Genomic DNA, 21,259 nt, shown 5'->3' with positions numbered 1-21,259 from the left:
AAAGCCAAGAGTAATCGAATAAAAAGACAGTATACTATTTGAGACCCACCCGTGGTCATTAGGTCTTGGCTTCAACCTCTGAAATTGAAACGCAGTTTGGAATACAAAGTTCCCTTTCAGAAAGGTATACGTACTTGAGGGAGAATGGTCCAATCATGCCAACTAGATTATTAAATAAGGAGGTGCTCAGGGAAAGGGCACACTATGTAACAGGAGAAAGTCTCTAACGAAGGATAGGAGAAAAATATAGAAGACTCACTCATCCAGAGAACTGTCATGTCTGCCACTGAGTACATTAAATACCACGGTCTCCTCCTGCCCCCGGAGGCCCACACCACGGAGAGCTTGGAGTACGCCCAGAATTTCTGTGTGGAAGACACTGATGTGTTTGCCATCACTTATCCGAAGTCAGGTATGTGTTTGTTCTCATATCTGTTGTCGCTTTTTAGCTTTTCTAGTTGTCTCTAATGGTTTTTGTTGATAAGCTTTAGTTTCCACATTTTATATATGGAGGAATTTATTCCTGTATATTTAAGAAATTTATTTTGATAGCAGCAAAACATCTCAAAAAAAAGCTGAGATTTGGGCAAAAGAACACTGAAAAGGGAAGTGACACTAAAAATAATCACATGGAGGAGCATTTCAAAACTTTTGGTTAATTAGTGACAGGTCAGCAACATGACTTGGAATAAAAAGATCATCTAAGAGAGGCAGAGTTTCTCAAAAATGATGCTAGGCAGCAGTTCCTTTCTGAAAACATTCACAAGTTGTGGAATGGTTTCAGAAAAATGTTCCTCAAATTAATGCCTGCATCTCTGAAGGTGTGGGGGTCTATCTGTGCTTATGGAGTGGGTGCTTGCACATCTGGAAAGATGCCTTCAGAGCAGAAAAGTAACTTTTAGTTTAATTTTTCTGTGATTTTCTGCCTCTTTTTCTGTGATATCCTGCCTTTTTGGCCTAAAGAGACCACCCACCATTGGAGAGGAACTCCTCTAATAAGCACATCAGGGCTTAGGAGGGTAGCTCAAATAAGTCAAACGATATAGACCAAAAGCAAATATGCATATTTCAGCAACATAATGCTAAACCACATACTGCCGCTAATACAGCATGCTTTTATAGTAGAAGATTCTACTTCAACTGGCTCCTTTCAGTATGGAAGAGTAGCGGCTATACCCTGAGGCACAATCTCTAATGGAGAGACCAGCCTCCCTTCAGAGAAAGGCCATTTCTGCAAACTTTCTCAAACTTAGAGGTGCTGATTCTCATTCCCACCACTTCATACTCAGCTGTAAGACAGGACAGCAGGGGGAAAAGGGGGAATTTCTTGAAATTCAGAGATTATACATAATGTCCTCATTTATTTAAAAAACAAACTGGAGTATACTCCCTGTATCCCATACAGAGGTGGCATGAAAATGCTATGCAGTTAAGTGAAGGCTCAACAAGTTAGCTTACTGTTTGTAACAATGCACCTTGTAGGACTGGTAGAGAGCAGACTCTGGGCTTCATGGTCAGTTTAACAGACAATGATGGTGGGAATATTATTAGTAGTCCACTCACTGAGCTTGACATTTATAGTAGCTTCATACTCTGTAACAGTTGGAAATCAGCCATGATAGCTCATCTAGCATCTCTGTTGGCTAAATCCATAAACAACAGTGAATCTCAGAGCAGCAGCATACCTTAGCTGATCACAGCATGTACTCAAAGAAAAATCCTACTGGCGCTCACATTGGGAATTGTTCTTATGTGATTCTTTTCCCTATGCCCACCACCCACCTACTGAATCCTACTGTCTACTGTAATGTTGGGCTACATTATTTTTTTCTGTTTACATGTTGATGCAAAGTCACCCATCTACAGTGCAGGCAAAAGCAACAAATGTAAGGCTGAGTTAGCTTAGCACAAAAATAGCTGGTAGAAATGTTTTTCAAAGAGCTGTTTTTTATTTTTGTACTCAGGGTACATTTACATCCAGTATAAGTCCACATGCTTTACGTATACTTGGTCAAAGAAGTTGAATTATCTGGACGACCCTTTCAAATTTTGATTTGTCAGACCTCTGGAAAATCTTTCACTTAAGTCTTTGTTAGATGAAGTCAGCCTCAAAGAAGACAACAGCATTTCTGGATCTTTTTTTCCCTTGCAGGGCAGGATGTTGTTTTGAAGTTGTGGTGCAATGACAAACTGTGTTCAATGGCATTGTTTCTCAGAAGGGTTCCTGAGCTCGGGCATAGTTTCCAATACAGATTGTTGTTTCACTGTTATTTGGTTAACAGATTGATTGAGTGGTGTTCAGCTAACAACCTCCAACTGAACACCACGAAAACTAAAGAACTTATTTTGGACTTCAGGAAGGGCAGAACAGACCCGGCCCCACTCTACATTCACGGGAACTGTGTGGAGAGGGTACACTCCATGAGGTTTCTGGGCGTGCAGATCTCTGTTGATCTCTCCTGGACTGCAAATACCACGGCGTTGGTAAAAAAGGCCCAGCAGCGTCTCCATTTTTTGTGAGTGCTCAGGAGGAACAACCTGGAGGAGAGGCTGCTGGTGACATTCTATAGAGCCACCATAGAGAGCATCCTAACGTACGGCATAACAACGTGGTATGCAGGGTGCTCAGTTGCAGACAGGAAAGGACTGCAGAGGGTCATCAACACAGCCCAGAAGATCACTGGCTGCCCTCTGCCCAGCCTGGAGGCCATTGCAAACTCTCGATACCTCAGCAGAGCTGGCAATATCATTAAGGACTACTCTCACCCCAGTAATCAACTGTTTGAACTATTACCGTCAGGCCGACGGTACAGGTCACATAAAACCAGGACAAACAGATTCAGGGATAGCTTCTTGCCCAGAGCTATCACCATAGTAAATAAGCACAAAACAATTAAACCTGCTTAACCATACTTGCCATTGCCACTATACTATGCTGCTATTCATACTATCATTATACGATGCTGCTATCCTGTATATATTGTACTTATTTATTGTCTGAGCACTACAGTTGTTTTATTGTACTTTTTATATTTTACATTTATATTTATTTTGCTTTTTGCACCAAGGGAGTGGCACTCCAATTTCGTTGTACTTTGTACAATGACAATAAAGGCTATTCTATTCTATTCTATTCTATTCTATTCTATTTCTTCAGGTACAATCTGGATGCAGGAGATCCTCCCACTGGTGCTGAATGGGGGGGATCTGACCCCCATCCATACCATTCCTAACTGGGAGAGAGTCCCATGGCTGGAAGAGAAACAACTGGCACGGGTGTTGGATAGGCTGGCATATCCACGGGCACTGGTCTCACATTTTCCCTACAACCTCATGCCCCCTTCCTTCTGTGCCTCCAAAGCAAAGGTAATGACTCTGTGTGATATTCCCAATTCATTCCTGATTATATAAGAGACTTTACACTCATTATGTTTTTGCACTCTTTCTGCTGTAGGTGATCTACGTCATGAGGAACCCAAAGGACATCATGGTGTCTTCATACTACTTCCACCAGATGGCCGGCTTCCTTGAGGATCCAGGAACATTTGATGAGTTCATGGATAAATTTCTTGAGGGCAAAGGTCAGAGATCAAAACTGCACTTCTATTATCACCAGTAGAAGAGTGGTTGCATGTGTAAATGATTACCCAATTTCTATCTCATTTGCAGTGATGTTTGGAAAATGGACAGACCACGTAAAGAGCTGGAGAAACAGTGAACTAGGAGACAGAATAATGTACATTACCTACGAAGAAATGGTTCAGGTAAAACACTTTTTTTGTTAACAACATCTTCCATTGTTTTCCATGAAAGGAAAGCATAACAGATCACTGTACAGAACACTTTATCTTCGAGCATTGTGTTGTCGGTATGTCTGCAATATTCCCAACAGAAAAGGTTATTTTAACATTCTTGCTGTTAAAAAAACCCCCTCAAAGTTCATATTACGTTTGGACGTATAGTATTCAATTAATAAAAGTCAGACTTTTTATCTTACCAAAAATGTGAAGCTGTTACTTAAATCACTCAAATCCCTGACCTTTCAAAGTATGATCTTAAAATGACTTCAGAATGAGCTTTCATTAAAAGCTAAATATGAAAAACACAGACTGTTTCACATAATATAACAACCGTGTTTCTTCCAGGACCTGCCTGCATCACTCAGGCATGTCTCCGATTTTCTGGGCTGTAATCTGACTGAGGAAGTCATTCATAAGATAGCAGAGCATTGTTCTTTCAAGAGCATGCAGAACAACAACATGTCCAACTTCAGTCTATTCCCCAAGGTGTACATGGACAGTGACAAGTCTCCTTTTCTAAGAAAAGGCGAGTTTCCATATCTCCTATCAAAAGTGTATTTTTAGATTTCTTCCCAGAATCAATTTCTTTTCTCATCAGGTGTTTTTATGCTTATGTGACTCAAGCTTGGCATGTTTTTGTTGTCAGGTATTGTTGGAGACTGGAAAAACCACTTCAGCTCAGAGCAACTGACCCGATTCACCTCTGTGATTTCCAAAGAGCTGGAGAGTGAGAGCTTCTCTCTGCCATGGAGCCTGGATTGACCACCATAGAGATCAGGAGTGGCAAAAATCCTGGCCTGTTATTTCAGACCAAGTAATTCATGCTAACTGAGCCAATATTCTTATACTTATTTATGGTTTCAATATTAGGAACATGAGTAAATAGCATTAGAAGTAGCAACGTTTATTCACATGTCTTCTAATACAATTAAACCAGGATTCAGAAGCCTCACAGAGTCCATTAAAGTTCTCATGACTGGCATGCTTTAAATTAAATGGAGACTATTTATAGATACAGATTAAACTAGCTTGACAAAATATTTAGTGTATCCTGATTCAAATCTGAAGCTACAAGCACTGGACATTAAAGATTGTACAATTTGTGCTGATTTACCTACAAGGAAATACTGTTGCAACATTTGAATTCCTCACAAATTAAAGTGAGATTTTTATACATCTATACTGCTGTTTTCATTTTATTTCCAGTTCACATAATATGCTGAAATCTGTCATTTTTTAGTAAGCACTTTTTAACTTATTTTTATCTCTAATAATTATTTATGTCTTCATTATTTTAATATGTTATTTTTTGCATGTGGGAATGGATTAACTACTTCAGATTTAACTTAAAAAGTAAAAAAAAAAAAAAAAGTAAAAAATTATAATTTGCCCAGTGAGTCTAAACTCATGCACTAAAATGTACTATGTGAATACTTAATTTCTGTTACTTTGGTATTATTTAATCATAAAATACGGGTTATCGCTTATTTGTGTGATAATTTAACAGAAATTATGCCTAGCAAGAGGAGTAAAAATATAAATCTGATATCTGAATGTACTGAAAAATGTTGGTAAAGTCCTTCAGATTAAAATAAACATATTTTTTTTCAGGACCATTTCTTTTTAGGCTAATAAAATTGGTGTAAGAATTTATAATCTGATGTAGTCTTAGCCTTCACTGATAAATGATGGCTTTTCCACAGCCATAGCAGAGATGCTTTTATTTAGAGTCGCTCTTAATGTAAACCAGGTGTTATTACTTTAAGTGTAATATACTTAATTTAAAAAAAAATAATGCAGGGCAACTTTAAAGGAAAATGTGTTTCAAGAACAGTCTAGAATCTAGATTTTAGATTTATTGTTATGTATGGTCATTCTTGGACGTTTTCTTTACTGCACCCTGTGAACTCCTAGATTGCGCACTTGTTCTTTGTTTACCTCAACTTTGGACTAAATGAAGAAAAGGCTCAGTACAGCTGGAACTCAGTGTAATTGGCAATCAAAAAATATAGTTACTTTGCACCACATAGCGTGCACTTTATCTACTGATAATGCACCAGATCAGTACCAGAGGAGGAGTCTCGTAATACCTGATCCAGCTCGAATTTGAGCCAAATGTGCACAGATTTTATTAGATTAGATTAGATTAGATCAGATCAGTATTAATAACAAAACAGAAGTTGAAGTACCTGTCAAGAATGTTCAGTTATTCAAATCATATTCCTTTTAGAAACTATTGAACAACAAAACAGTAAAATGGGAGACAACAGTGGAGAAAAGTTAGCTTTTTTAAAAGTATCTATTTTAAGATAGATGAACATATTTGTACATTGTGTTTAATTAATTAATAATTTATTCTGAAAATATATTAATTTTTAACAGCATTTATTTTAAAAACTAAAATACAAAATGAAATGTTGCTTTAATTTTACAAGTAACAAAAGAGCAAAATTTCACACAAGCACACAAATAAAATGCAATGGTTCAACACTAAACAGATCAAACAGGATCAGTGCAAGATTGGATCAAGAATGATACATACACTCCTAACAATCTAACACAATTCGACACTCCTTCAATTCCTCACATTTAAACCCATTTAAAATATTTTCTAATATGGCATCAGACATGGCAAAGTAGAAAACAATGTGGCAGCAACTTTAGGTTAAGGCTTCTTTGGCTTTTTGGTGTTCTTTGGGACATCCATGGTCACCAGCGGAGAGCAAAACAGTCGAGTTCAGTATCTGCTGCACTTGCAGACGAGGGGTTCTTCCACACAGCTCCTGTGAAGACAAAACATGTACCGTTTGACAAACATACCCAACATTCCAAAGTTAAGTTCATTCATTGATAGCTCTGCTGAAATGTGGAACATTGAAGGGTTAAACACATAAATGAGGTAAATACAAATTTGAATGAACTAAAATCAGACAATCATATAAACCACAACCACCTCACTACACAGTTATCATGGTCCTGGGTCAGTGACCGAGTGTTTTCTGTATTATTATTATTATTCTGTGATTTCATCATGGTTTATGATTAGTAGTGGTTTAGTTCAGTTTTAATGTTTAATATGTTGTTTGCCCCTGTCAGTCGTGTCTCTCGTCATTCCTGTCCCTGTGTTCCACGTTTCTTCTGTTCTGTATCAAGTCTGTGCCTGTCGTGTGTTTCCTGTTTTACTTTGAAAGTCTGTGTCTCATGTCAGTGTTTATAGTTTAGTTTCTCTGGTCTCGTCAGGTCTAATTTCTCCCAGCATGTTTCCCTCCTGTCGCCCATTCCCTGATTACTCCAGTTTGTATTTAAGCCCTTTGTTTTCCATGCCTTGTGTTGTGTTGTGACGGCTGTGAAAGCTGCCGTTTTAAATTCATGCCTTTGTGTTCTGTGAGTCCTGCATTTAGGTCCAATCTCCTGCCTGCACATTTACACAGCACATGATATCATGACAGCAGTACCATTTGTTAGAGGATGGAACCACAGGTACATGTAGGTGAGCTGTTTTGCTGAGCTACTCTCCAGGACTAATCAGTTTCACTATCGGTGTCAGTATCACCAAAGATGAGTCTACCAAACAAGCCTTGTTACTTTTTAGAATGGATAATTGAAACATTTGCTTCATTTATGACTACCGATTAATCAGTGATGAAACTACAATAATCAAGAATTGCTGACATTTCAAATACTCATCAGTCTAATCTAGGAAGCCCTGGGTGATTTGGCCTCAAAAGCACACAAACAGTCCAGTACTGGACTTTATCTGTTCTTTTTGTATATGGAGTTGCCATGTGTTTTCGTAAAGTGAACTAAGAGAATAAAATACACACACATTAACGCTGTTTATGACACATTTAAAGCCATATAAACGTTGACATATATCTCCATAGACTTGTTGAATTAAGTGGTTATATGGTTTTAAAACTGTCTGTCTCTAAATAATTCCTAAAGATTTTCTCTGTTCTCTGGGCCCAAACCTCGGTTTTCTCTGGCACAGCCGGCAGAGCCTGCAGGCTCATCGCCACAACCCCCTAGGGCTTCTGCAACATAGCGGCTGGGTGACCCCCCTTCCAGGGCTCCCCTCTGCTCTCTGGGTGGGGGCCGCCATTGTCCCTGAGGTTTTCCTCCTGGGGCTCTCATGCTCTGGTGGGCCTCTTAGCTAATTACAGGCCAATCTCCAACCTTTGTTTCACAATGATTATGGCAAGAGTTGCTACTCTGACAATTGTACCCAAATACAAAGGGACAAAGACTACACTTTGGGTTATTAGCTTACTGCAAGATAAATTAATTAATTAATAAAATAAACTACCTAATGAAAAGAGCAAATATAACAAACACACCATACATGCCACCCCATGTGCAAGTGAAAGATGTGAGGGGAAGGGAGTGCAGTCCTTATTAATGATAATCTGTACCACTTGATTTCACTTAAGGTAAACAGGAACAAAGGTGCTAATCAGAGGCAAGGAAATGTGGACAGGAAATAACTAAAGCCAAATCAAGCCCAGGATCATATTAATGTGGATTCACTCCAACTTGATGTGAGGATACAGAGAGGTATAATGTTGTTGATAATGTGTTTCCCTCAAATAGCAGTTTGCAGTATTACATTGTTCATTATTGTTCATTATTTTTTCCCTTTAAGTAAAGGGAAAAAAGACACAACTGGCAGTCCAGCACACATTGCTAATACCACTGAGAATATTAACTACCACATCCTCCTCCACCTCCTCCACACATTGGAGAGCTCAGAGCAGCAACAAAATGTTCTGTCTGGCAGACCCTGATTCCCATTGTTTCTAATGGGTTTTGCAGCTTCACTTTTGCTGATAAACTTTATTTTTCACATTTTATATACATGTTAATGTCTCGGATAAAACAAAAATGAAATTAGCAAACAAAATTATATGATTTGCAAATCACATAAGCCCATATTTTACAAAATATTAAGCATATCAAAAGTTTAAAATGACGAAATGTACCATCTTATGAAAAAATAAAGTGATTTTGAATATGTTGGCAGAAGTGCTTTGACAGCTGTTTCTTTTTAGTACCTAAAAGCTATTTTTCTTCAAACTGTCAATAAGACAATTACAAGATTACATTTTATACAGCTTTCTAACTTTTTTTAAAATGTTAAAATTGTTCAATGATACATTACTGAGATGTTCAGTGGTTCAAATTCAGTGGTCATGTTTGTGGTTTTATGAAGATGCAACAGATGGCCAAATTATTACTTTACTTAACAATGATTTGATTCAACCAGTAGATGGCAGCCAAGTATCCTCATGAAGAAAGCACAGTAACCAGCTCCTCATAAAACACAGACACAGTGGCTCATCGTGGTGCTTTTGTGCCCTAATATAACAGCGTGAAAAACAGTAAAATGAAAAGAAAAACAAATGAGACAAGAAATCATTTTGCAAAATGAAACTTTTTTAAAAAAAATAAAATACCATTGTGTGTGTTTCTACTGTTTTCAGTCTGTTTTCTTAAACCTTTTGTGTTTTGTTATATATATTTTTTATATGTTTTTGTGTATTTGCATATTTTGTTCTTGTTATTTGCACCTAAGGGGCCTCCACGAGCAAGGCAAAGTAAAAGAAGCCAAACTCAAGTGAGCTGAACGTGACAAAAATGTATTTTTTGCAGAACTGTGCAAACCAATTCACATGAATATATAACAATATTAATAACATTGTGCAAAAGAAGGCTTATAGAACAGAACACAGACAACACTAATACAACAGTTTTATATATAAATGAATAAACCAAATCCTTCCAAACTTGTATCAGCTCTATACACTAACAGATTTTGTTACAGAGAAACTCTGAGTTAAAGAGTTTCTTTTTCAAGTTTGTAATAAAAACAAAAACAACCAAACAAATTAAATATTTAACCAACAAAACCATTTTATGCATAATACTGCACATTTTCTAAATCGTGCATAACATGTTACCAAGTTGTTACCAGTTCATTAATTATCAAAAGCTCAAACAACACTAGATATTGAATTTCTATTAATTTGGTTCCACAAATCAGTACAATCTTAGTAGTCATCATAAAATAGACTTCATTTCTGTTCCTGTTTATTTAATGAATCTATTTTTTTATTCTTTGGTGTAAATATTAAAGAATAAAAATAGAGTTTGATATAAATATATAAATGTGTGTATTTTTTTTTAATAAATCAACATAAATTATCTTCTCTTTATAACTTAATTTCATACCACTGCCACTCTAACTGTCCCATGCAGCCTGTGGGTTGTTTGCAGTACGTGGGCGCATACACGTTCAGCATCTTCGCCACATGATGGGCCCTCTTCCTGACTAAACCAAAACTAATAGTGTGTTCATATTTGTAACTTTTTCATTTTGGCCTACGTTTTGTTTTTCTGTTGGCATAAAACACGATGGAGCCACTCCAGTTATGTCCTGCATTATCTAGTGGAAGGAACATTTAATTTGTCAAGTTTTCCATTGGTGACTATCATTTAAGAATTAACTTAAAATACATTTCTCTATATCGCTCAAGAGTTCTAAGTTTATTTTCTGATATTTATTTTTGTGAGACGTTTTTTCCCTCTGTATCTGCTAAATGCAAACATAGACTTTAGCAATCATTGACTCAAACTACTAAATTACTTTAACAAAAATGTTAACGCACTCTCCTTAATTATTGCCTATTGTCCTTCAGTTTTTTCTGATGTTTCTTTTTTACATAGTTAAAGTTAAGTTAAAGTAGTTTCTAGAACAGCTTCTCTGTGTGTGCGCATATGCATGTGCACATGTGCCTCTCCCCAGAGTTCTGACACTATTTCAATTACATGGTGGCCTTTTGTCCCCAGGGGAAGAATTGGGTGTGTGTGGATCTCAAAAAGTAAATGATGTGCTCTAGGACACCCACCTCGCTGCCGCCTTGTACCCACTGGTCCTGCCCTGGGTTGCCCACAGGATGCTATCTTGCTTTGATGCTCTCATCATACACACACACACACACACACACACAGCATACAGTACACAAGATAACCAATAGTCCCTTAGAAGATCCTGTAATCTTAATAAAGTTTGCGACGAGCAGCCAGCATAGTCTTCCTTAGTCTGTTGACTTCCATCACCCAGAGCACTGTTCACACTAATCAAATGATTTTGCATTACAGGTGTTTTTGACCAGCCTATAAATGACAAAACTGTTTTTGTCCAAAAATAATTTGGACAAAGTTGCTTTGAAATAACATCTAGCAGAAACAATTAACTGGAATAAATGTAAATGTGAGCCTGTGATGTGGGCCACAAGCCCCCCCCCCCCCCCCCCCCCCGTTAAATAAGTCGTTGTCTACAAAAATATCCTGCTGTTGTCTTTATAAGACACATGCCGCCAGCCCTCCCTAGGGTCATATAGCCTGCTGTAGACATCTGCAGATAGACCAGTGATAGCATGCAGTGCATTTAAACATCCGCCCAGTCTGTATGACCCAGTCCCAGAATTGCCAATAAACTGTCACTGTTGTGTGTTGTGTGGTATATGTTACAGGCCGCTATCATTCATCACAAATACAAAGTGGGTGTTTCTCCATAGCTCCATTTTTATTAATTTAGAGCTTACGTGCATTTGATGCTTGAGACTGTTCATGCGCTCTCTGGTTTTTATACCTAATGCTTGCAACTCGCTTACACTTCTCTCTCTGTGCTCTCCTTTATTGTCTTTCCCTTCACCCCTACACCAGTCACAGCACTGTCTGTCACTGAGTCTGGCTCTCCCAGAGGTCTCTTCGTGTTAAAAAGGGATTCTTCCTTCCCACAGTCGCCAAGTGCTTGTTTATAGCTAATTGTTGGATTGCAACTGTTTTCTCGCTATCATTGTAGGGTATAAACCTTATGACAAAAACCAGACTGAATTTGACTGTTATTGTGAACTGCTGGCATATAAATACGATTGAATTTCACTCAGTTATCTACATATTTCTTCTCTGTTCCTCTGTTGCCACTGTTAAAACAGCACTCCTCTATCTCAGACTTCTGGTCATAAACTCATAAACAGGTAGTTAGCATTTACAGATATATGAAAACTTAAATTTCACACACACACTCACACAGACGAACATACTCCTCAGTCACGCCCCACCCAGGGTGTCTGCACAGTTCTGGGCCGTGGGGCAATTAGGAATAATGGCAGGAAGCTAGTTAGTGTTATCTCCTGCCACGGCGGCCTCCACTGGCACTGAAAGACCCGGGACCGGTCACGTAGAGACACAGACAGTCAGACAGGGAGCCTGGACAGAAAGAGGAGGAGGAAGAGGAGGTGGAACTGTAAGAGAGCCCTTGGGCAAATGGCCTAAAAGGACATCAATATTATTATTATCACCTGTTGGGCTGTATGTTAAATTAGAAGTCACACTTGAGAAAACCAAGTGTTGTCCCAAAGAGTCTTCTAATGTGGTTATGAAGATAAATTTTAAAATCCAAACATCCACACGTTCACATATCAATAAGCTCATAGTCCAGAAATTTGGCAAAAGTGACCTAATGTCTCATCTATGTGCCACTGCTTCGTCTGCAGTGTGGCTCCTGGCTGCAGTTAAGATGTCTTTCTATTGTTTCAGCAGCATGTCCATTTCCTGTATGCATGACACTGTGCACATGCCTAGGACTACGTGGGTGTGTTTTGATGGGGGGCGACAGGGATGACGGTAGGAGTAGCGCTGAAAAAACGTAAGAGGATGTGGTAAGGGAGGCCCAAAAAAGACTAAAGAAAATAAACAAAGAAATCCGTGAATGAGGCTCAGGCACAACAAACAGTCACGTTCACCAGCTTCAGGTCACATCATCAGTCCTGCTTCTGCAAGATATGTGTCAAGATCTGGCATTAATAAATTAGCAATGCTATGAGTGGGCTGTTGCTGAGAAGAACCATGCTGACGACATAAAGACAATTTTAAAAATCCTATAAAAGTAATTTTGACAAATATGCCTTGTCCATGTGAATCCATAGTCTGTGTTCCACTACAGATTTTATCAGAAGGTTTATCGATGCTATAGACATTGGCCTGTTGTTGTGGACACAAATCTGTTGTGCGGAGTGAACTTTCATATCTCTTTGCGGCAATCTTTACTGAGTTTACTATGTATGAAAGTGTGGGGGATAAACTGGGCTTACCGAATGTGTTTATTTGTCAGATCTTCTCTTTTCCCTTTTATCGTCGCACCATTTCAACAAAAGAAAAGGCCTCTGTCAATAGAAGAGGCCGAGATAAGACCGCAAAATACCCCAACAGACGATTTACAGTAATGCCGCATGATGTTACGTGCCAGTTTGCAAACACTGTCTTTGAAGTACATGAAGGTCACTGTTGCCACTATAATGAACTTCCTACGTATAAATCTGTCGTGTTTGTGCTGATTGTTGGTAATCTGCAATAATCTAAGTGGGATGACTTTCCAAACCTTCAGTGAAGCCTGTGCTCGCAAGTTCCCGACTGTATAAAGATCCACTCTTTATTTTTTCTCATTCTGTCCAGATCAGAGCTTAAAAAGCTGTTGTTTGTCAGAAAGCATCCTTAACGGAAACCCTAGTAAAATATCAGCCACTGCCAAAGCGCACTGTTTGGACATGTGTTCATTCACTCATGTAATGGCGAAAAAATAAACTATAAGACAAATAAACAGGTCTCTATTTTGGTAAAGTTTGTATTTGAGTTAAGAAACTGGGATGGAATTGAAAACTTCCCACCAATTAACAATGTCAGCGTTTGGGTTATTTATTGTTTTATAAGCAAACTTTTTTTCCCAAATGGCCAGATGATTAAATTTGAATGACCTCAGAATAAATGTGTGATTGAAATTCATCCAATGGCCAAGGCCAAACTGAGCCAATGCGTACGCTGCTGCAGAAGCTGCTTGTACATAGGTATGTCCCTCTGTTTGTGTGCAAAAATAGCTGATTAGACTAAAGATGTTTAATTTTAGATGAACTGTCTTCAGAGCAGCCTACCATCTGTCTTCCTTCTATTGTTGTGGCTAATTGTATTTTGAATTTCAGTGACGTACAGTAGCATCGACAGGCTCAGCTATAGTCAAACTAATTCCAGGGGAGTGGCTCCCAATCACAGACTGATGATGGACTGTGTGAGTGAGGAAGAATAGTGAATTTCTGAATAATAACAATGCTAAATACTTTTCACTCGTTTGAAAGCATGCCTGATATGCTGACTTCTTTAAGAAGAAAATGTCTTGATGTTCTATCAGGAAACAGCTCTATTTTTAAGTTAAAATAAACAAAATGTAAAATGATGTAACTGCAATGCTCTGATGTTGGTTTTTTTTAAAAAAAAAATCACAGCAAGGAAACTTCATCGACTCATCTGCAGCTGGATCTGCCAGAGTGGGTCTGGATGTTCTCGATGTTCAGATGAAAGCTCTGGTGAGAGACTTTATGGCGACATCCAAGATTGTTTAGACTGTGGGGCTGTTTGATGAGCGACATGGCTTTGGCTGAAAAACCATTTCTTACAGTACTTTGTTTAGTCAATACATTTTAAGAAAAACATCGAAATATTTCCTGTTGCCCCTCTGGGGTCACTGGAGTGTAACTGTAGTGCTTTACCTCTGACCCAAATCTTTCATGATATCACATCTCATCAGAGAAAACCAAGCAATCAAATATTAGAAAGTCATGCGTATCACCTGTCTTTGTCCTCTGTGTATTCACTATGAGTTTCCTGTATGGCAAAAGAGGTCAGGAAGAAAGGAGCACCGAGCAGGAAACTGTGTGGGTGTGTTACTCCCATTACGAGCTGGAGAAATGTGGAGGTGCAGGGTCGCACAAGATGCTGGATGAGTTCAGAATAGCCACACACAATGCACGTAAAAGTGGTATACACACAGACAGCGCACTGCGGTGTTTGTTTATTAGGTATTTATGTGACAACAATGGCTGGTGTAAACAGGGTTTCATGACCTCAGGGCATCTTTCTGTCTGTATTTCTGTGTATAAATACATCGTGTATAAATTTAGCAAGACGCTGCATTACTATCACTATCACTTCTTTTGTTTAGAGCCCGGTCCAGTGTTATTTTAGTAACAATGGCTGTGTCGCAATTCAGGGTCCGGATCCTTTGGAGGCCGCATTTGAAGGCCGATTATTTCACAGCGACACGATGAAGGTGGTCCAAATTCGAAGGCTGCTCCAAATGTGGCCGACAAATGCGTCCTTCATTGCCCGAATTTGAAGGATGGGTTGGGTGTCCTTCGTGGTTTGAACACCCGGACAGCTATCGACCTGACCGGGTGGTCAAGGCTCACTAGAGCCGGCGAGAACAGCGAACTCCCGGCACATCATTTTCAAACCCTGCACGGTCTTTATCTACTCAGGTTATAGATAAGTCACTTAGAACTTAAAAATGTCATTGTTTGGCTTTTTTAAGTGTTTTATGAGTATGCGATTAAAGTTATAGTTTTTACACAGCTGAATGGACGTCAAACAGAAAACTGATTAAACAGAAGTGTGAGATGGTCAAGAATTTGCTCCAATGTCCTGTTATACTTCAGATAGCAACGAGCAGACGGCTGAGTTTATTAAACTCCACCGAGACAGCAGGGATGCGAATCTGAAGGCTAGACCGTCCAATTTCACAGCGTTGCACAGCCTTCTCTGGATGCAGCCCCTGCATTGAGACACAGCTAATGACTATGTAACAGACATGACTGCAGACCACGGCACTTTTGCACCTCATACATTTAACTACAGGACAAGCAGAAAAAAAAATCTTCCAAAATTTTACTCTTAAACTGGTGGCAAGCACTTTTTTTCCACTTAGAGTTTTGTATTAGTTACAATGTTTTCTTTTTTGTTCAAGTTTTCTGTTTCATCCCTCTCGCTTGCCCTTGTCACTTATGGAGCCTCTTGCCACATATTTTTTAAAACCTGACTGATAGGTAGTAGTGCCTTTTTCCACACTCGCTACACACACACACAACTATGGAATATCACATGGAATATGCATGGAGCTTGCTCCAGAGAAAAGAGGTTAAAGATGTGTAACCAGCTTAAAAAACTGCAGGCAGATGTACTCATAAGCTGTCACAGCTACAGATGAACTTAAAACACCCGAGTTTCCTAATGTGTTCTCAGCCTGCTATAACTCGAGGCAAAGGGGAGTAGCAATTTTAATACACAAAAATATTAATGTTACAGTACGCAACACAGTTATAAATCCAGAGGGCAGATTTCTAATCATTAAATTATCTGCACTTAACAAAACGTTTTGTATTGTGAGTACATATACTGGTATATAAACTGTTTAAAATCTACAGTTCTTTCAATTAATTGCTTATTTCGTTATTCGTCTTCTACCCAACTGCAATCTGGAAATGTTAAATATTCCTCCTAGGCTTGCAGATGTAACTGCATTAAATCACATCCCACTTTTAAGGAAAGTAGAAGGTGATCTGCCTAGATGGAAGTCTCTACCCATAACACTCATGGGAAGAGTCGCTTCAAAACAAATGAGGGTTTTGCCAAGAATCAATTATTTATTCTCAATGATCCCGCGTAAACCATCTCCTGACTGTTTTAGATCTCTGGAATTTTCCATTTCTAAATTCCTTGGGAAGATAAGCTCTTAAAAACCCTACAAAGGACCAAGGATAGAGGAGGACTAGATCTGCCTAACTTTCACCACCACTTCTTAGCCAACAGGCTACAAATTCATCTCAGGAAGGTTAAAATATACTTTCTTAGATGAGCTCTGGCTAGATGTAGAACAGCCATTATGCAATTATATAGAGCAGGGCTCTCAAACTCACAGCCCGAGGGCCACTTGCGGCCCACGTTGTACATTGACGTGAACAAATATAATGCAATTTGGCCCTTACTTTACTTTTTTTGTTGGGGAGGATTTGTTTGTTGTTGAGTGCAATGCTAAAATACGTTCTTTAAAAAGCAAAAAATGATTTAATATGCAGGCAATATGAGCAGAGAGTACAAACATGTTGAGGGATTGGCTGTGTTAGTTCAGTGAGAGAGTTATTTGTAAAGAAAACCTTTTTTTTCACCAGCAGTCAAAAACTAATGTGTACACTTTAGTACGCAGGCTTCAAACTATCAAAACTCTCCTTTAAAGAGGACAAAGTCAACATCTCAAACCTGTCAAAGACAGTATGGCAAGGAACACAGACTGAGGGGCCATGAGCAGAAGGAGAGATTTGAACCCTAGTGGAGAAACCTTCTCATTAAAAAAGTGTAAAAGAAACTTTCACAGGCTGCAGGGGAGGGCTCAATACAGTCTGCGATGCATTAAGAACAGAGTCAGTGATCTGAAATAAAACACCCAGATTGTGACACTTAAACCTCACTCGCATCTGACAGCTTTGGTCATGTCGTTCAGCCTGTCGTTCAAACTCTGTAATTCGTTATTATGGGTGTGCTGAAAGCTCCCTGAAAAGCCTTCAGTTGATCCAAAATGCAGCAGCAAGAAAACTGACAGGGTTAGAAAGAGAGAGACCATTCATCCTCCCATGATGCACTGTGTGTGTTTCGTCTTCACTCACCTTTTTTCACTCACTCTGCATTTATACACCTCTCTACATTGAAGTATTAGTTATTATTAATCTCTGGTTCTCTTCCACTGTGTTTCTTTGTTAAACAATTTATATAAAATATAAATTTAAAAAAAAGTCCGAATTTCATAAGCCCATGTTTTATTTACAGTAGAACACAGAACCTATATCAAATGTTTTAAATGGGACTGGGGCATTTTGATTTTAATGGCAGCAACATGTCTGAAAAAAGTTGCGATGGGAGCAATAAAAAGTTGACAGTAAAGGGGGTACTCAAAAGAAATATATGGTTATTATGTTGGTAACAGATCAGTAACACGATAAAGATTTAAAAAAATGGGCAAATAATCACCAATCTGCAAAAATATGCATCTACAAATTATGAAATCATTTCAGACTAATGCTGCTCAATGTAAAATTGTGAAGACTTTGATTACCTCATCATATAGTACATAATATCACAATGCAGCATGCAGCACACAATAAACTCAATTAAGACAACACATACTCAGACGGCTTGATGGATTCGGTCTGTACTTAATGTCTACCGTTGCGCACATACACAGACACATGTACACAAGCCCTTGCAATGTTGTACGTGCACTGGCTAAACATCCGTTATCATCTGTGTGCAAGCACTAAGTACTTCCTGCATCGTGATGTTAGAGAACAACAATGCTGTGACCGCATGAATAGATGTCTTGGCAATGATAACACGATTCCTCCTCATTATATTTTCAATTAATATTTTTGTCTGGAACTTTTAATTCACCCGTGTCTGCAATAAAGTTTTTATAGAGAACAAATTTGCATAAATCCCGAGAATCTGGAATCATTTATGTAGTCTGATCTGATCAGAGATGAATGAAACTCGATGGAGCTATGTGTGTTAGGAATAAAAAACTGTCCTCTGGGATTTGGAAAATTATTTATCCGTTACATCGCTCCATTGCACAGTTTTACACATGTTCGTAATCTGCCAAATTCTTTTGTTGTACTTGCCTCACTTTTCCATTCTTCAAACTGGAACGAAAACTTTTGCCTTTTTTTGAGACTGAACATTTGGAAACTGTTTAAACTTTTAAAAAGTTGAACTTAAAAATGTATCTAAGAAGCTTTTTAAAAACAATACAAAAAACATGAGCCAGGACTTTCAGCATAGTGAAGACACTTGAGGACAAGCACATACTCACAGCGGTCTGTTTTGTTCACACAAAGGGGAGAGCGAGGGTGGGCCTCTCCTCAGTCACGAGAGCCTTGCTGTCTCTCACTCCTTCCTGCCTGTCTCGTCCTCATGTCTTCAGCTGCTCTTGTTCCTGTCTGTACATGTTCGTGTCTGCAATTCTTTTGTGTATTATCTGTCCTTAGACACATTTAAGGTCCTCTGTCTCTTTGACACTGAAACATGTTTGTTTAATGAAGTCTTTTTATCTTAAAAGATACATAAAAATCTATACTTCTACACTTCGAAATTTCTTCAAATCTAACTTTACTTACCTGGTTAACTTTAACATACAACTTAAAACTAGCTAAAAGAGATCTTGGGGTGTTATGTTGGATTTTTTTTTTTCTTTACAGACTTACCTGCTTTTAAAGGTTTTGTTAAAATGTTTGTTCTTCTGTGAAAACGAAGACAAACAGCAAGTTTCCAACTCATCTTTCTTTATGTCTCAGACTCCAAAAAAGAAGGAGAATTTAGGTTTTTTTTGCTTTGTTTTTTAATCAACATAGTTTTATAAAAAATATATATATATTATTTTTTACTATTTTAAGTCTATATGGCTACCATTTTAACTTATGTGTAGCCTTTAAACACATGAATTGAACATCAAAGAAGAGTTGTTTTTATTTGTATAGCAAATATTTGTTATATTCTGATCCACCAGAAAACCCCTTTAGCATCATTTTCTTACCTGAAAAGCCTACAAAGGAGACATGTTGGCCCATTGCGTGACCCCAAAGCCAAAGACAGTTCACATCCAGGAATCAGTTTTTCTTTTACACTTTTTACAATTTTATTTCATTTTTTTGTGGTTGGGTTTAAGGATGGATGCGTCATTCTAGATTTGGAAGACAAATTAGGCTTCTGTTATGTACATAAGAAAAACAAATCATAAGCCATTATAAAATTTGATTTGTTCAGCTCAACCAAAGGTGCTTTTTCTGTTAGATGTTTTAGCTTTCGTGCTATGCTTGGCACCACCTGGTTGCTGATACTCTGGAACCTGAAAAAGCAGATTATACAGAAGGAATAATGTTTAATAAAGTCTTAAATATTTTGTTAAAGATGATCATACTGTCATTATTGGAATATTTACTGAATTTCAGATAAGAGATAAATGAATCTAAACAACTTCCAAAATCTGGCTTGCATTCTTTTCAATAGTCCTAAAGTATAATAATTAGTATAAAGTATAATAATTTATACTCCCCTTGATATTAGAAAACCCCCCAAAACAAAACAAATGGATTCCACCATCGACAATATGGTACACAGCTTTACTTAGTTTTAGTATATTTTGAGTATATTAACTGGATTTAGTCTGTTGTTGAGCATTTGCTTGTGAATTTGCATGTATGTCTGAGACAATTTGGCTATAAATATATGTAGTTATAAATATAAACGTAATGTTGAGGTTTTGGCACCAACAGCTGGAACAATTGTTCTCAATTTGTTTATTTATTGGCTACAAGGACAAAACAGAGGACGTGGACACCGTTACCGTGCTGTGTGTGTGTGTGTGTGTGTGTGTGTGTGTGTGTATTTGTGTTTTTGTGGATGGTGTGTCTTCATCGAAGAATGTTGTCTTGGGTAGATAAATGGCACATAGACAGTATGATAGAGTTTTTAACTGGGAACGCTGTGTTACTGGATGTTAAGTCTGTTTGTTTCCCACTAATCTCTGCAAAATGTTCCAAATGGAAATAAATGTTACACATTATGCCAAGTCCTTCTTGGTCTTGTTAAGCAGAGAGTTATTAATATAAGTACAATGTTGAGTTTTTGACAAAATCACCTGGGCCTGTTGTTCTAAGTTCTAAAAGAGGGGTTGCAAAAATTCTTAGATGTCAACAGTGTTAGAGATAATATTAAAAAATACTGTCTTCACAGGCAAGAAATAAAGCTCTTGGATAATGTAATGTGTAACAGTTTATAGCCACTATATAGCCCCAAGAAATGCTGCTGAGACCAACAAATGAAAAAAAAATTTAAAAAATGAAACAAACATATATATATGTTCACTATTTACTGATTAGTCAGACTCTCTGTTCAGGTAACATATATGTTTATGTATTTAAAGCTGTTATGTTGAAACTTTCCTTTAGAAAAAAAGCATAAAATAAAAACAATGTGATATTTAGGGAGGTATGAAAGCTAATATCCTCTTTGCAAGTAATGTACTCTCAAAATTCATACTCACATTATACTCACTACTTACAGTTTTATTTTTAGCTAGCAGTGCATTATTCTATACACTTTAAGCTTTAGCCTCACTAATTACTCTAACATGCATGTCTTTGGACTATGGGAGGAAACCCTAGTACCCAGAGAGTATGCAGGCCTCCAGTCGTGGTTCTAACCAATAACCTTCTAGCTATACGCCAACAGTGCTAATCACATCATTACTCCTCATGATCTTTGTGTGACCACTTAGATGTGTGGTTATTTTGGATTTTGCCTTCATGGCGCCTTGGGCCTGAACTAACCAATTCTTAGCAGCACCATGAATTATAGCAAGACTTTTGTCAGTTTTATAAATTTTGCTAGTAATCAAGCAAAAAAAGACTCAAATAAATATGATGCCAACAAGATCTCTGTGTGTGTGACCACCGTCGTTAAACGCCCTCGTTATGAGCGCACTCTGTTGTAATGAGCCATAATAACACCTCCTGATAATCAAC

At 38.0% G+C, this 21,259-nt stretch overlaps 1 protein-coding gene across 1 annotated transcript; it reads left to right on the top strand.

Annotated features, from left to right (window-relative positions):
* The first annotated feature begins 272 nt into the window (after positions 1-272).
* Positions 273-4,562, top strand: sult2st3 (sulfotransferase family 2, cytosolic sulfotransferase 3). Its single transcript, XM_087847709.1, has 6 exons — positions 273-412; positions 3,158-3,366; positions 3,455-3,581; positions 3,670-3,764; positions 4,146-4,326; positions 4,447-4,562. Exons 1-6 carry the CDS (start codon positions 277-279, stop codon positions 4,560-4,562), a joined length of 864 nt encoding a protein of 287 aa, XP_087703835.1. The 5' UTR covers positions 273-276.
* Positions 4,563-21,259: the final 16,697 nt, after the last annotated feature.

The sequence above is a fragment of the Neolamprologus brichardi genome, chromosome 11, assembly GCF_056152115.1.
Source record: "Neolamprologus brichardi isolate AB-2024 chromosome 11, ASM5615211v1, whole genome shotgun sequence".
In the NCBI taxonomy this organism is placed as follows: domain Eukaryota; kingdom Metazoa; phylum Chordata; class Actinopteri; order Cichliformes; family Cichlidae; genus Neolamprologus; species Neolamprologus brichardi.
This window is presented reverse-complemented; position numbering and strand designations above follow the sequence as displayed.